At 44.4% G+C, this 15,708-nt stretch overlaps 1 protein-coding gene across 10 annotated transcripts in view; it reads left to right on the forward strand.

Annotated features, from left to right (window-relative positions):
• Positions 1-1,518: 1,518 nt before the first annotated feature.
• Ikzf1 (IKAROS family zinc finger 1) overlaps positions 1,519-15,708 on the forward strand; it is a 100,933-nt gene continuing 86,743 nt past the window's right edge. For 3 of the 10 annotated variants that reach the window (XM_048339567.1, XM_048339569.1, XM_048339570.1), the window contains exon 1: positions 14,289-14,579. In XM_048339567.1, the coding sequence (XP_048195524.1) occupies positions 14,318-14,579 (262 nt within the window). In that variant the 5' untranslated portion in view covers positions 14,289-14,317. Of the gene's footprint in view, positions 1,690-1,890; positions 2,544-6,360; positions 6,777-14,288; positions 14,580-15,708 lie in introns of those variants that run through there. The other 7 variants (XM_048339562.1, XM_048339564.1, XM_048339561.1 and 4 more) reach the window with 5 other exon arrangements.

Here is a 15,708-nt window from a genome sequence, read left to right on the forward strand (position 1 = left end):
GTCTGTGAGATTTTTATCTCCAACTAACTATTGAAATGCTCACTTGGAAGTGTGGCTCAAGTGGTACTGTGCCAGCAAGCCAACTGAGAGTGAGTGCAAGATTCTAAATACCCATACTGGACAGAGACAGACAGACAGAGTCAGAGACAGACAGACTTATATATCCAAGAACTAGAGTTCTCTCTGGAGTTAGCAGCATTCTCTTTATAGATGTGTCACAAAGCCAGGTAAAGGGTTAGGAATAGTACGAATGGATCCTTCACTAGCCTGCTCCACTCTGGGGGTTGGCAGGGAGTTAAATAGCTCAGGCTCTACACAATGGAGAATTGGCAAGATAAATTGAGTAGTGTTATCTAAGAGACCCAGGAAGAATCTGTCCAGATATTGTTTGGCAGACATGGTGGGTAGCTGGACTTCCTCCAAGGACAATGAAAGCAGAGCAGATCACTTGAGGGTCATGGGGGCCTGCCATAGCATCCTCTTCAACCAAATCACAGTCATCCACTCAATGGTTCTGAAGTGACATTGTCTCCCTGTTCCCATTGCCCAGCTGTTCTCTCCAGCTGGTAGAACTGTGCCTGCTCTCTTCTTGACCATCCTAGCTTTTGGAGGTCACAGAACCTTCTTCATCCCAACTTCCATGGCACTGCTGCTTGCCTGTCTGCCTTACTGAGTGCATGTGCAGACTTCCAAGCCAGGAAGAGCAAAGGCTGTATCATCCTAATGTGGGGTCCTCTCCCCTCGAACTGGATGGGGACCCAGCGACTGGTGTGTAACCCAAGATTCCTCCTCTGTGCTCAGACTGCAAGCGCTTTCCTGGCTCCCATGGGGTGGGGCCCAGCTAGTCAGAATGAGGGGCTCCTTGTAGAGTGCCAGGGAGTGCACTGTCAGAGGCAAGCAGTCTCCCTTCAACCCAGGCACTGGGTGTCTTGCAGGCGAGGGAGAGGTCTGTGGTACCAAGTGCCTTGAAGTGGAGCAGCAGGATTGCCTTCTTCACATATCCTCCCGCCCCGCCGCAGACACTGTTCCACACTTGCATGTGCACACAGGCCAAGATGGAAGATGCCATCCTAACTTCTACCTTGCGCAGGTGGGAGGGAAGAGACACCAGAGGTATTCCATTGGTTGTCTGGGAAAATGAATTGCACCTTCTCCTTACTTGCCGAGGATGATCAACTTTTCCCACCCCCAGGGGTGGGCCTCAGTATTTGGGGGCCTGAGCCCGAACTGGGAGTCAAGGGATCCTAGTTTTAGGGCCATGGGTCGGGCCAACAGCGGGCGCTCCCAGAAACGAGGGCAAATGCCATCCAGTGCCCCGAATCCTTTGAGTCCCCCCACTAGGAAAGCATGCGGGTGTTGCAACCCAGCAGCTACACCGCGCGCGTCGGGTTGCAGGCCGGGCAGCGCGCGGTCCCCTCCCCCTGCCGGCGGCCCCGCACGTGCCAACTGCGCCGCGCCCCGCCGGCTAAGCGCGGGTCCCGCCGGATCTCTGCCAAGCTGGGCTGCCCGGCCACCGGGCAGAGCGCTGGCCGCCGCATCCCAAGCGGGACTTCGGCGTGATGCTGCGCTGGAATGAGGAAGCTTGGCAGCGAGGGGAGGGCCCGGGCGCGCTGCGCGCGGGGGTGGCGGTGGCGCGCGGAGCGGGCCCGGCGCGGGCGAGCGGGCTGCAGCCGACGGCGGCGCCAGCAGGTACGGCCCGCGCCCGCCGCCACCCCCGCGGTCCGGAGAGCCAAGGGGTGGTGGCGGGACCACAGCCTGGTGCGATCGCAAAGTTTGTGCGCGCGGTCTCGCAGGCCCCGGAGTTGCAGTCGGGACGGGTGCCTAGCGAGCGGGGACCGGTGGCGGGGGCGGGACGGAATTGCGCGCGCCCCTCTCCGCGTCCCTCGTTGCCCAGCGGGTGCGTCCCGATCGGTGTCCCGGAACAGCCCGCCCAAGAGGCGATCGAGGCGGGCGCGCGGGGCCGGGAGGGGCGGTTGGGCAAGTAGAGAAGGAGACGAGACAGCGTGCGCCAACCTAAAGTTTTCGGAGCGCGTAAAGACTGGGAGCGCGCTGGGGCCACCCGCCACTCCCGGGCGGCTGCAGGTGTCGGCTACGCGCGGGCGCGGCGGGGCTGCTGGCGCGGACTGGCCAGGTGCTCCGCCCGCGGGCGGCGCTGTGCACGCAGGGCGGCCGGAGGACTGGGAGCGCCAAGCCGGGTCGGAGCCGCTGCCGGCGGCGGGGGGCGGGGAGTGTGGCCGAGAAATGGGGAACAATGCGAGTGAGCAACTTCAGGAAGTCATTGTGAAAGAAAGCTGGGAAGAGCTCCGTGGCCAAGTTAGCTTGGTACTCTAACAAGTGCCTGCGCGGCTCGCTCCCAGGGCGGCGACTGCGGCCACAGCCCTCAGTCCCCGCGCAGCTTCAGCGCAGCCCGGGCGGGACGCTCAGTCTCTGAGAGACGGGCGACCTGGGCGAACCCAACGGGGCAGAGGGAGCCCCGGCTCCAAAGGCTGCTTTTCGTGCCGGAGGATAAGTCTTGGCCCCCAAAGTCCGGTGCACACGTCCACGTGAGTGTTTTCGAATTGAATTTAAGTAGGAAAACTTGGGGTAACTGGTTGGATTATTAAAAAAAAAAAAATGAGGCAAGGAAAGACAAGGAGATAACACTCGAAATCCCCAGTGTCGGTGTCGCTCCTCTGCCTCTCCTTTTGGAGAACAGTAAAAGCTTTGACTTCGGAGCAGATCCTCCCTGCCACGGTAGGCTAGGACTGCCGGAGCAGGACCAGGCCCTGCTGGACCAGCACGGGAGGGGACACTTCTTAGCATTTTCGCTGACACCTCAAAGAGCATGCCCTCGCTCCTGGTCATATTTAAATTTTATCTATACGTATAGAGAGAAATGACAGCAGAAATCGGGCTTTATGTAGCCATTTCTAAAGACTTTCCTGATTTTCAAATTGAGGGCATTTTGGCATTTTGCGTGCACTTATAGGATCCAGGCTACGCTTGCTTTGTGCACACCAGGAAAGATCCTGGCTTTGAAAACTTAGTACTTTTACTCGCTGATGGCTGGGCTCCGGGATCATGAAACCATTTCAGGAAAATCGACCGGGCACTTGCGCTTTATTTGAAAAAAACAAAAAAAGTTCAGCATCAGTGGTGATTCCTAAGGAATCTCGTGCGTGTATAATTGTTTTTCCTCGTAATTTAGAGGTACTGGCTTGTAGTGATGGCAAAACCGTAGCAAGTCCATAAAGTCTGATGTGGCAGCACAGTTTTCAAATGCAGTTTCTATTCTTTTTAGAGGCTGGAGCCCACCCAGAGTGCTTCCTTGTTCATGCATAATTTCCCTCACTGTAGCAAACAATGTTTTTTTTTCCTCTTTAAGGCACTTTGTTCTAAACTTCCAGAGCTAAAATGGTGTTTAAAGAAATGTCTCCTTATTAGTCAAATCGACTTCTTTTAAAAGAGGAAAATTTATTGGAGTTGAAAACACTTGCTATGTATAATTATTTTGACTTTCATAGAAACCCAAATGGTTTGAGAGATTTGGTTATGAGTTGAGAGGGGAACAAAATCTACAAGAAAATACCAGAGCCCTCTTGAATGTCTTTGTGTGAAGGCGTTTGTGCCATAAGGTTAATTGGAGTCAGCTTTTCCCTGAGTTTTTTTTCCCAAAAAAGTACCAATTTAAGTATTATTTACATTAGGATGTGTCAGAATTATCTCAGTTACAAATGAGATTATTTTGTTGGGGTTACTCAAATTTTAAACTGGGATAAATATCCTCCTTAGACATATACACCTGCTTACGCTGACACCCTGTAATGTACATGTTAAAGAAATAACCTGGACACAGCCACATAAGGAAGGATGTCACATTTTTTAACCTGTTCATACATTAAAAAAAAAAGACATGGGGATAAACTGTGCGTACTAGATCTGAGATCCACCAAAGCAGACAAACCAAAATATTTTATTGAATTCAATAGTCTTCTTCTCTTCTGCTTTCTGTCTCCTGATTATAATTGAAGCCTGGGGTTTAGAAACTCCAGGGTGCTTTGTTTTAATTATACTGCTAAATCTTGGAAAAACTATATCTCCCAAATTCAGGAATGCTCTAGCAATAATATCTCACTCCCATGAAAGTCTGCAAATTTAAGTGTGAGTGTGTTATGTGTGACCCTTTTAAGAAGTTTGTGCATGCTTCCCAAAGAGAAGACAAACTGTGGCTGCCTTTGCAGCTGTTTCCTTGGTTGGAAAGTGAAGATCACAGATGAATTTATTAGCCAAGAGGCCTAAAAACCAATAGTCGTGTAGGCCACCAGGTTTTCTTGACCTGACCAGAAGGTTAGTGTGAATGACTATAGTTTGGAGCATTTCTTTTCCCTTTAATTTGGAATTGTGTGTCTCCTATTTGGCTAAGCTACTAGCATATTGCCAATTTATAAATGACAAAACTTGTCATTTGAGAGGCTCATATACATATATGTATGTGCATAAATATATACCACAATTGTATTTGTAAATATGTAGGAGATAAAGAAATTGCTTGTGTACATGCATTCATCCACATACCTGTACTTAAACACACACACACACACGCACACACACACACACACACACACAGAGTATTGAGTGAGAGGAGGCAGGAGGACAGCAAAGCAAGTTTCAACGTCAAAGATACCTGGCTTGAGTAATGAAATTCCATCTTTATTTTAATTATCCTCTTTGTGTATTTTAAAATTAAGTGGCTTTCTCTATGTGAAATGATGAGCTTGGGCATAGATGATGCTTGCATGTTGTGTGCCTAATTCTGTGCATTTATGTAGCATAACTTCTGCTAGTCAAGATTCATCAGGGAAAGCACAGTTTAGGGTTTTTTATTTTGTTTTTCTTCTTCTCGTCTTCAGCCGTAGCAAAGAATTTCACTACATGTGTTGGCTCTTGCTTTGCATTCTTTTTTTTTTTCAAATTTTTATTATCAAACTGATGTACAGAGAGGTTACAGTTTCATACGTTAGGCATTGGATACATTTCTTGTACTGTTTGTTACCTTTGGAGATTCACACAAGTGGATACAGCTCACAGAAAGCAAACCAAAACTCTTTTGGACTCTTGAAACCTTTGACTTGTGCCATGGCTTCTAAACCGACCAAGTGCTTGAGGCCCTGTGGATCTTGCGTGTAGCCAGAGTGGCCTCACTCTTGCCCTGACTGTGAACACAATTCCTGTCTGGGTCCATGTTCGCATTTGTAAAGAACTTAGAGCCTGTTCAGTTTCACATGTGTATTGTAAAATTATTCCATTTCATAGGGGGGAAAATCCACATTATGCTAGAGTAACAAGTGGCTTTTTCCTTAGAGGCATAGGAGAGAGGAGACATGAGATCATTTTACTTCTTGAAAGAGATGGTTTAATTTCGCTTAAAAAAGATACATTGTACATTTTTATCCCCAACTTTTAAGTATGTTGAATCAGAATTAAATATACACATGTGCACACACACACACACACACACACACACACACACACAGAGTAAAGGAGGGAGAAAGAGGAAGGAGAGAGAGAGAGAGAGATTCTTAAGATATAGAAAAAGATGAAGAGTCAGGAAGAAATGGGGGTTGGGGTCTTAGTCCCCAACCAAATTAGAGCAACAGGGACAAACTCTTTCGAGTGTGGTACTGACCTAAGTGGTTATCTCCTGCTAGTGTCCACTATTAATAAAAGGCTTGATAGTACAAGTTATCTTCTCCAATATATATTGATGTTCTTAAGATTTTTCAGTGCCATTGCTTTAATAGCTTTTGTCTGAATTTGCTGCTGATTATATCCTAACTTGTATTTTTAATATATGATATCATCATGTAGAGGTGTAATGTAACAGCCCACAAAAGATGGTTTGCACAAAGTTTCTAAATGTGTGCCAAACACTATTTTAGGATGTCTTGTTAACTCTCTATTGTTGTGTCAGTGTAAGGGCTTGAACTCAGGGCTTGGGCACTGTCACACTGTCCCTGAGCTTTTCTCTTTTTTTCTTTTTCTTTCTGAAGGCAAGTGCTCTACTACTTGAGCCACAGTGCCACTTCTTGCTTTTTGGATACTTAATTGAAGGTAAGAGTCTTGTGGACTTTCCTGCCCGAGCTGGCATGAACCACTATCCTCAGATATCAACCTCCTGAGTAGCTAGGATTATAGGCGTGAGCCAACTGCACCTGGCTTGGTGGTTACTTCTGAGAAGGGCTCAGAGGAAAGCAACTGAAGCCAGTCTAACCACAACTGGAAAATTGTTGCCACTGAGTTCTTCTCCCCTTGTTTGACTGTGATATATTGGTACATGCCAGTGGTGTCTTCTGTTAAAAGGCCAAAAAACCCGAAAAAACAAATTGTGGAGCCCACTAGTCTTTGCAGGCCTAGCCCTGTTTCCTTTCTCCTATGGTCATTTTCTGCCTTTAGGGAACTCATAATTCCTGTCGATTAAAAAAGATCATTCCGTTCCATCACAAACCTGACAAATCAGACATCCGAATAATTTCTGAACTCATTTTGGTTAAGACAGGAAGCTCAGCTCCCTTCCTGTGTGTGTTTTCCTGAGAGAGAAAAAAGACAGACCAAGCTTCCCTCCCTTTTTGCGTATCTGTTCCGACCTTTCTCTGCACCCCAGGGGTGTGTGAAGACAGTGGCTGGACCTTTGAGGAAGAGGAGAAAGGGTCCAAGGGGCTCAAAGCGTGGGTCTCAAAGTTTGGATTTGTGTGGAAGAGGCAGCTTTTGCATGGCCTCCAAAAGGCCCAAATTTCTTGGTGAGTGCCACATGATTTGGTTTCTGGCATGGATTGAAATCACCAGTGTGTCTTTTCCTCTTCCCTGCTAGTGTTTGTGTGGTGGGCAGCCTATATCCCATGTACCTCCCTAGTGCCCCTTGCCTGCACCAGCTCACTGTCTGGGGGTGATGAAGAGCTTCATTAGGTTCCATTTGCACGTCCTGTTTCTGGGGTGGCCCAATGCTCCACCTCCTGATGGCTTGTGGCACTGGGCCACAGCTTAACAAATTACTTAAAATGGGACCTAATTAGTGCAAAAGTACCTTCTTCATATTTTCTCACTCAAGTGTGCAGTGATTCATTTTTCTTTAGCAAGTAACTCATCTATACAGGAAATCTGTCTCTCTTCCCGCCATTTCATACCCAAACTTAATGGAAATGGTGAGGTGTGATGAATTCCAGAAGAGGATAAAGAGGAATCTGACATTGTCTTGTCTGTCTTACCCTCTTTCTTTTATTCCCCTTCCCTTCTTCTTCCCTTCTCCTTCCCCTTCTCTTCCCCATCTCTTCCCCTGTCCCCTTCTCCTTCCCAGCTTCCCTTCCTTCTTTCTTCCTCCCTTTCACAGATGGGGTTTTAGACAGGCTATTCAAATAACTAAGAACTACAAAGAATATTTTTTGTTTTCCATTTTCAAGTTCACACACTGGAATGTACATTTTATGCTCTTTTCTGTTACTTTGGAAGTGTCTGGAAATAAACAATATAGTGTGAGCTATAGTGTGCCTTTTACCAAAAGTAAAAGTTCTACGATGAATTGTGACATAGCAGGTTTTGGTGAATTGTTTGTTATATCACATTTTCACTGACAAATTTGGAGCAAATTCCACAAAAGTAACCTTCCTGGACCTAATGGAAAAATGATTCATTTAGAATCTTTAGAAGATATGAAAATGAGGAATTGACCTTTTGTTAGCTTACTTCTGAGGCACTCTGAAATGTGCTCAATGCTTTTAGTGGAAACTAGAAAAAGCCATTGACCCCCTGGTGTGAGCCCTACTTTTAGCCTGAAAAAGTGACCTTTTCCTTTTTGTTTGTGTGGCGTTTTGTGTAAGGTAGGAAATTAAAGTGATATTCAAAGAGATTTACTGTAGAAACATATTGATAAATTGTGGATCCCACTCCATTAAATTCCAACTAGCTCCTAATTATCTCAGGCCCTCAAAGATCAGGTGATTAATTACCACTTAAAAATAGCTTGGAAATTTCTAGTACTTTTCCTCTATTAGTTCATTCCTGCTTTACTAGGAGTTTGTGTGTGCTTTCCTAAATTTAAAGAATGTTTCACTTTAATTAAAAGCAGACAAAGCTTTTGTAGAAGGAGTGAAATCTGCTAAGAAGGAAGCAATAGAATATTGAAATAAACAATGCCAGTTGATTTGAGCGCTGCTAAAAAGTTAACTATGATGTTTGAAGTGAACTTTTCCATATTTGACTCTCTAATGGGTATGAGCTTTTTTCTGCCAGCTTGTAAATAAAGATATGCCAATTTTTTTTGTAGTTTTACAAAAAAAGAAAATGAGGAAGTTGTAAGGTTTGGGGAGGTTTAACTGATGACCCCTGGCCTCTCGGTTTGCATGAGTACAGGGCAGGCTAGAGGTGAAGGATTATAGAATTAGTCCAGACAGTCCTGGTTGAGCAGACTGCCATGTTTTCCATGGATCTTGCTCAATGAGGCATAGCATGCTGGTAGTTTGTACATCTTGAAGATATCACCAGGCTGAGGATGCCATTGCTGAACTCACTTCCTATACAATAAAGTAAAAATATAGACCTTTCTTGCTAATATGATCCAACTTAAAAAAAAACACATACATATGACCAAATGATGTTCTTTTCAGTCACTATTAATATTTTGCTATAACACGTTTTTATATACCTGATGCATCTATTGGTTTCTTTCCACTTTTTTCTCTCTTTTTTTGTGCTAATGTTGTTGGGACTTGAACTCATAGCCACTTTCCCTCATTTGGCATTCTACTGGTTAATTGGAGATAAAAGTCTTTTGGATTTGTCTGCCCAGGCTGGCTTTGAACCAGGATGCTCAGATCTCTTGCATAGCTAGGATTACAGATGTGAGCCACCAGAATCAGGCTCTATTTCTTCAGCTGAACCACTCTGCAAGGCAGAATGAACAAAGGGCATATCCAGTGAATTAAAGCCATTGAAAGAGTAAGCCATGGGTCAAGGAACCTAATTTTTGGAAGGCAGCTATGCTCACCACTATATCACCAACGTGGAACCTAATTTTTTAATTCAAGCTGTATATACTATGAGCATAGATCTGAAATGTGAACCAGCTTTTTTGTTTGTTTTTCGGTTGTGGGGAGTGAACTCAGAGCCTAAGCACTGTCCCTGAGCCTCTTTATGCTCAAGGCTAGTGCTCTACTACTTGAGCCACAGTGCCACTTCCAGTTTTGAGTGGTTAATTGGAGATAAGAGCCTCACCGGGACTTTTCTACCAGGGCTGGCTTCAAACCACGATCCTCAGATTTCAATCTCCTAAGCAGCTAGGATTATAGGCATAAGTTCCCAGCACCTGGCTGGGGTTTTTTTGTTTTGTTTTGTTTTGTTTTTGTTTTTTGGTGTTTTTTTTTAATAGAAAAGTTACCTTGCTTTAATGGATGATAGTCAGTACTTTTGTGAGTGCTGTGGATAGAACTGAGCTCAGAATTCCAGTTCATTAGAGAAAGCTTTTACTGAGTCCATGAGACCCAATGCTAATGAGAAACACCAAACAGGACCTCTATACTTCCTTCACCTCTCTGTAACAAAGACTAAGTACTCCTCTCTGGCTAGGCTAGATCAACTCATACGTTGCAAAGAATAAGAGACAGGATGACATTGATCAAGATGCATTGTGAATATGCATGGTGAATTGGAACCTCTTTGTGTGACTACTTAAAGGCAATAAAGTAAAAATGAAGAGAATAAGAGACAAACAGCTGTGTCGCCATAAGCCATATAATATATTTGTTCTGGAACATTTTTTCCTTTGTGTTTATATCTACATTTTGTAGATCTTTTCTCATCACCAGACAGATGAACAAGGCCATAACTAAGATGCAAAATAATTTATAGTACCTAACAATGTATCTTCAGAGGGCAAAGCAGCCAATAATGACCTTTCAGTTTAAGTTGCTAAGTATACACATATGGGTTCTCAAACAATGGGATGGCCCTATGAGAATCTTCATGCTTTTACTCATTTGAGTTTAAGTAAAATATACTTATTGCCAAATAAACTTACACAAGCCCCTTCCTTAATTGAAATGTAATGGCCTTATAGAAACCTCAGTATCATAAGCCCGAAGCACCCTCCTCCGCTAGATCAGTGGATTATTTTTTTCTACCAGATAACAGTTTCATTATTGGGATTCAAAATATCGACAAGAAATTCTTTACTTGCACATTAAAATAACTTCACTGTAAATAGGGAAAGGTATTATGTTGCTTAGAACACCATTTGGCCTTGCATTAATTCATTAATATTGCTAAGTTTGTATTTTAAAAACTAAAAGCTAATAGGAACTTAGAATCAGTAAAACACAAAATTGTTTCTAGTGTCACTTTATAGTAATTACAAGCCATCAGGGACTCTCTGTAGATCATTATTTGGGGATCAGTTGCTATATTTTAAAGATAGTGATCGTATTTTTGTTGCAGTGTTTTTTAACAGCTCTTGGTCATGCATGAAGATCTTCCAAAATCAGTAAGAGAGTAGTAGAAAATGACTCTAAACTTAGTGTGTGTATATTTTTTTTCTTATGTGATGAAGTGTGAAAAGCCATTTATAGTTGAGGAAGCTACTTAGGGTGTGGCCGTTGCCAGTGGCCCAAATCTGGAGACATGCTAGAGAAAAAAACGGAGGCTGATGGTAGAATGTGAGTCCGTCTCCCCTCTGGTTACTGTACGCAATGTGAGCCTGCATGTAGTGCCTCCGGAAACCTTTCTTCTCTAAGTGAGCAGGGCACACCCACGAGGGATCACAAACTCATAGGATTGTCAACTCGGGACATTGGTAGGCCCCTTACTCTGGGCCTGGGACAATAGAAATATGTCAGCAGACACAGTGATTAGCTCAACATTTTTTCCATTTTAAAATAGGCTTTTCTTCTATAATGTCTTCTTTTCTTGTACCTTATTTTTAGACAGGTGGCTCCAGTGTGGCATTTTAAAATATTCTGTCTGAAAATTTTTAAAAGAGAGCAGGAATCTAATCTGACTCTTTAAGTACTCCTTTCTGTCAAATATTTCTTTAGTTTTCCTTTTTCCTGGTTACTGGGGTTTGAACTCAGGGCCTACTGCTCACTTAGTGTGCTTGTTTGGCTTGCTGGCTTGCTTATCAGCTGGTACTCTACTGTTGGAGCCACACCTGCTTTTTGCTGGTTACTCTGGAGATGGAATCTCTTGGACTTTTCTACCCCAACTGGCTTAAAACTGTAATCCTTTGGATTTCATAATAAAAAGACATTCAAGACACTGGTACCTCACTTAAATTCCTCTTTTGTAAGATTTTTTTTTCCAGTTAAGCATGGTAGTACATGCCTATAATCCCATCCTAGGACTCTGGAGGCTGAGACAGGGGGATTGAAAGTTTAAGGCCAGCCTGGCTACATAACAAGAAAAACTAATAATACAGTGACTTTCAGATAACATGGTTATCAACGGTATTTCTGGAAAGCTTCCTCACTCTGTCCCCTTTGGACCTTCTCCTTTTGCCTCTCAGTTCCTGTCCACAGGGGAGGAAAAAATGCATATGAAAACTAGCTGTAGATGGGCTGGGAATATAGCCTAGTGGCAAGAGTGCCTGCCTCAGATACACGAGGCCCTAGGTTCGATTCCCCAGCACCACATATACAGAAAACGGCCAGAAGCGGCGCTGTGGCTCAAGTGGCAGAGTGCTAGCCTTGAGCGGGAAGAAGCCAGGGACAGTGCTCAGGCCCTGAGTCCAAGGCCCAGGACTGGCAAAAAAAAAAAAAAAAAAGAAGCTAGGGACAGTGCTCAGGCCCTAAGTTTAAACCCCAGGATTGGCAAGATAAATAAATAAAATATACAATATAGGGCTGGGAATGTGGTAGAGTGCTTAGTGGTAGAGTGCTTGCCTAGCTCTCATGAATCCCTGGGTTTGGTTCCTCAGCACTGCATAAACAGAAAAAGCCAGGAGTGGCACTGTGCATATTAAAACTTACCCTGAAGAAGTTTCTGCTCTTGTGTTCAGCGGTTGGATTGGTAGAGGAGGGGCAGGGTAGATGCCCAATTGGAGTCCTTCCTGCTCTAAGTTTGGTTTTAGGTGTTTTGTTGTTGTTGTTGTTGTTGTTATTTTCCCATTGTTATTTGCACTAGCAAAGCTCAGGAGAAAAATAATCATGAGACTGTGTAGATAGGCAGCTAATTTTTGAAAAATGAAAAGATTCTGAAATGAAATATATGTGAGGAAGTGTTTGATATTCTCCCAACCTGTGTTGTCAAATTGTTATCACAAACTTAGCAAGTCTCTTTGAGTAGCTACAAAGACTTTGAATATTGCCTGGGCTTTCTCTTGGAACATTTCCTTTTTTGAAGATACAGTGTAAGATTCATGGTGATAGGAAAGATTATACAAAAATAAAATCTTCCAGTGCCAAGATAAAAGGACTTGTCCCATACAAGAATAACATGTTTTATTCAAATATTGGTGACCTAAGACATTTTTTAATAGATTGTAAGCTTGGCCCATGTCCCCTAGAAATACTTACTGCTTTCAAAATAAGCACCATTGAATATTTAAGGGGTAGCCCCAAAGTAGCTTGGAGGCAGCTTCACTTGTTCTGATGGAAAAGCCTCCATTTGACCAAATATCCTGTACATAACTGTGCTAAGGAAATTCTGTGAGGAAGTTTGCCTCAGTAGTAGAGTATTACAAAAACATACTGTCTTCCAATAAACTGTAAAGAGCATCTTTTTTTTTTTTTTTGGCCAGTCCTGGGGCTTGGACTCTGGGCCTGAGCACTGTCCCTGGCTTCTTTTTGCTCAAGGCTAGCACTCTGCCACTTGAGCCACAGCGCCACTTCTGGCCATTTTCTGTATATGTGGTGCTGGGGAATTGAACCCAGGGCCTCATGTATACGAGGCAAGCGAAGAGCATCTTTTTTTTTTTGTCTCCCCAAAATTTGGATTTTGTGATTACTGCACTTATGCGATGAAGGTTTTTATAACCTTTTATAACCTTTTATAACCTTGAAGAGAGAGAGCGAGAAAGAGAGCATTGCCACCCAATAGCCATGGTTTAAACTCTGCTGTTCATTTGGACAAGCTACTTTTCTTGTAACCTCAGCTTTTTCTCCTAGAAAATGGAAGTAATAATACTGATGCCTCAGGTTTAATGGGGGGAGGGTTAAGACACACATTGCAGTCAGGCACAGGTGATTCACACCTATAATTCTAGCTACTCTGGAGGCTCATGAGATCTGAGGATCATGGTTTGAAGCCAGCCCAGGCAGCAAAAGCATGTGAGACTCTTATCTCCAGTTAACCATCAAAAAAAAAAAAATGGGGCTGGGAATATGGCCTAGTGGCAAGAGTGCTTGCCTCCGACACATTATGCTCTCGGTTCCATTCCCCAGCACCACATATATGGAAAACGGCCAGAGGGGGCGCTGTGGCTCAGGTGGCAGAGTGCTGGCCTTGAGCGGGAGGAGGCCAGGGATGGTGCTCAGGCTCTGAGTCCAAGGCCCAGGACTAGCCAAAAAAAGAAAAAAAAATGGAGCTATGGCTCAAGTGGTAGGATACCAGCCCTGAGTGGGGGGAAAACAAAACAAAACTAAGGGACAACAACACCAAGGCCCTGAGTTCAAGCTCCAGTAAAGACACACATTTCATCAATAGGTATTGAATACTATTTCAGCTTTGGAGTCAGTGCTGGGATAGCAGTAGAAGTGACAGCACAGAGGAAGTCCACTATCTTATCTCGTGAGATCTCAGTTACCTCTTCCACACCAGACTTTTGATAGGCTGACTAATTAGAAAGAGTGGACATCAGGATTCTTTCCTTCTCTGTCTTTTCTTGGCATGTTCTAGATCATCAAGAAATGTTATGAAATACAACTGGCTCAGAGAATTCCCTCTGCAGTGTGGGGGAGGGGAAAGGCATTTGCTTAGAAAACTCGCAAAACAAACAGAAAAGGATGGGTTAAGGCCCTTGTTTAAGACTCAAGAAAGACTTTTGAAAGCATGTTGGAAGTACAGCAAGCACCCAGTGAGCAAGTTCATGTCTACCTACCTTGGGAACTGCATTCTGGGAGTTTGACATGCCACATGCTTAAGCAATGCTGAAATCCCATATACCTGGGCAGCTTGAAAAGTAAGAAAGTTGTCATTCCTGATGGGCTATAGGAATTCTGGAAAAGGACTTGTGCTTCTGAGTGAGCACTGAGAGAGAGATGTACACTGGAGGAGGCTGACAGAGTATCTAAGAATCACCTTTCATTGCCCTGCTTGTTCCCTAGACTGTCAAGCCATTTGCTTACTGCTCTAGTTAGAAATGGGCTCTCTCCAAAGAAGCTTGGCCCTGGCTTCTCACTTGGAATCAATAACTGCCCAGGGCTGTTGGATGCTTCTCTTCTGGAACCAGCCAGGTTCTCACCTGGCCTCTGTGGCCCTTGTGGGGAAGGAAGAAAGGCAAGGGGCAGGAGAATGGCACAGGCAAGGCCGAGTCAAGACTGGGAGTCTTGGAAGAGTCCCAGAACCAGTATCGCTTCACTTCCTGCCTGCGAGGAGAGAGGCCCATACTGACTGGTGGCCTGGTGTGTTGATTCACCTGTCTCTTGCTTTCTGTAAAGTTACTGATAGGTTAACTCCTCTGAGTTGAAATCAGTTGAGATGCGGAACTTAAGGTCTGTTTGTCCCTGTTTGATCAAAACCAGAGGAGAGAAAGAAAGGGAGAGAGAAGGAAGGGGCAAGAGAAAGAGAATGACATAGAGATTAGGGGAGAGCAAGACAAGGAGGTAGAAATGAAGGGATTTGGAAGGATGGTAGGTGATAATACAAACTTTTCTGTCTCCTCTGCTAGGGGACCAGTGTTGGGCAGCCTCAGCCACGTTGATCTGCCCTTATCTCAGCATCTATTTCCCCTTGTGCCACATTCAGAACAGCCTGCTCCGAACACAATAAAAGCATTCATGTTTATAGGAATTGCGCAGGGGAAAGACAGCTTACTGATATTTTTGATTTTCTACTATTGATTGGGTTAGCTTCTGCCTGAGCTGTCCAGGTTCCCTATGCAATGTAGGAAATCACAGGATGTTTCTATGAAATGGTTATTCCTGCTGGCTTCTCCCTCTCTAGAGGGAGAATGATATTTTTTTCCATTTTGGTGTGGGAAAAACACACCTCTAGTTTGCTTTGAGGATTAACTGTTTTGTTTTGTTTTTAATTGAAGGTAGACTTCTTTTAAGCTGAGACCTTATCAAGCTTAAATTCTATTTGCTACTTGACACTGAGTGGCTTCATGTAGAGAGAAAAGGACTCTGTAAGTACTTGGTAGCAGGGGCACAGAGCCCAGGGCATTGCAAAGCATGCCAGGGTGAATTGGATGGGTGTTGACCGCGCTTAGGACCCTCAAGGCTGCCCTCTAAACACTGTGCCAAGTTTTCTTTTCCACTGTTTGCCTTGTCTACTTCTTCGGATCTTTATCTTTTAGAAATAATCATTTTTAGCCAGGTGCCAGTGGCTCCATACTTATCACCCTAGCTACAAAGGAAGCTGATATGAGAATCATGGTTTGAAGCCTGCTTGGGTAGTAAAGTCCATGAGACTCTTTTTTTTTTTTTTTTGCCAGTCCTGGGCCTTAGACTCAGGGCCTGAGCACTGTCCCTGGCTTCTTTTTGCTCAAGGCTAGCACTCTACCACTTGAGCCACAGCACCACTTCTGGC

This window comes from Perognathus longimembris, chromosome 2 (assembly GCF_023159225.1).
Source record: "Perognathus longimembris pacificus isolate PPM17 chromosome 2, ASM2315922v1, whole genome shotgun sequence".
Taxonomy (NCBI): Eukaryota; Metazoa; Chordata; class Mammalia; order Rodentia; family Heteromyidae; genus Perognathus; species Perognathus longimembris.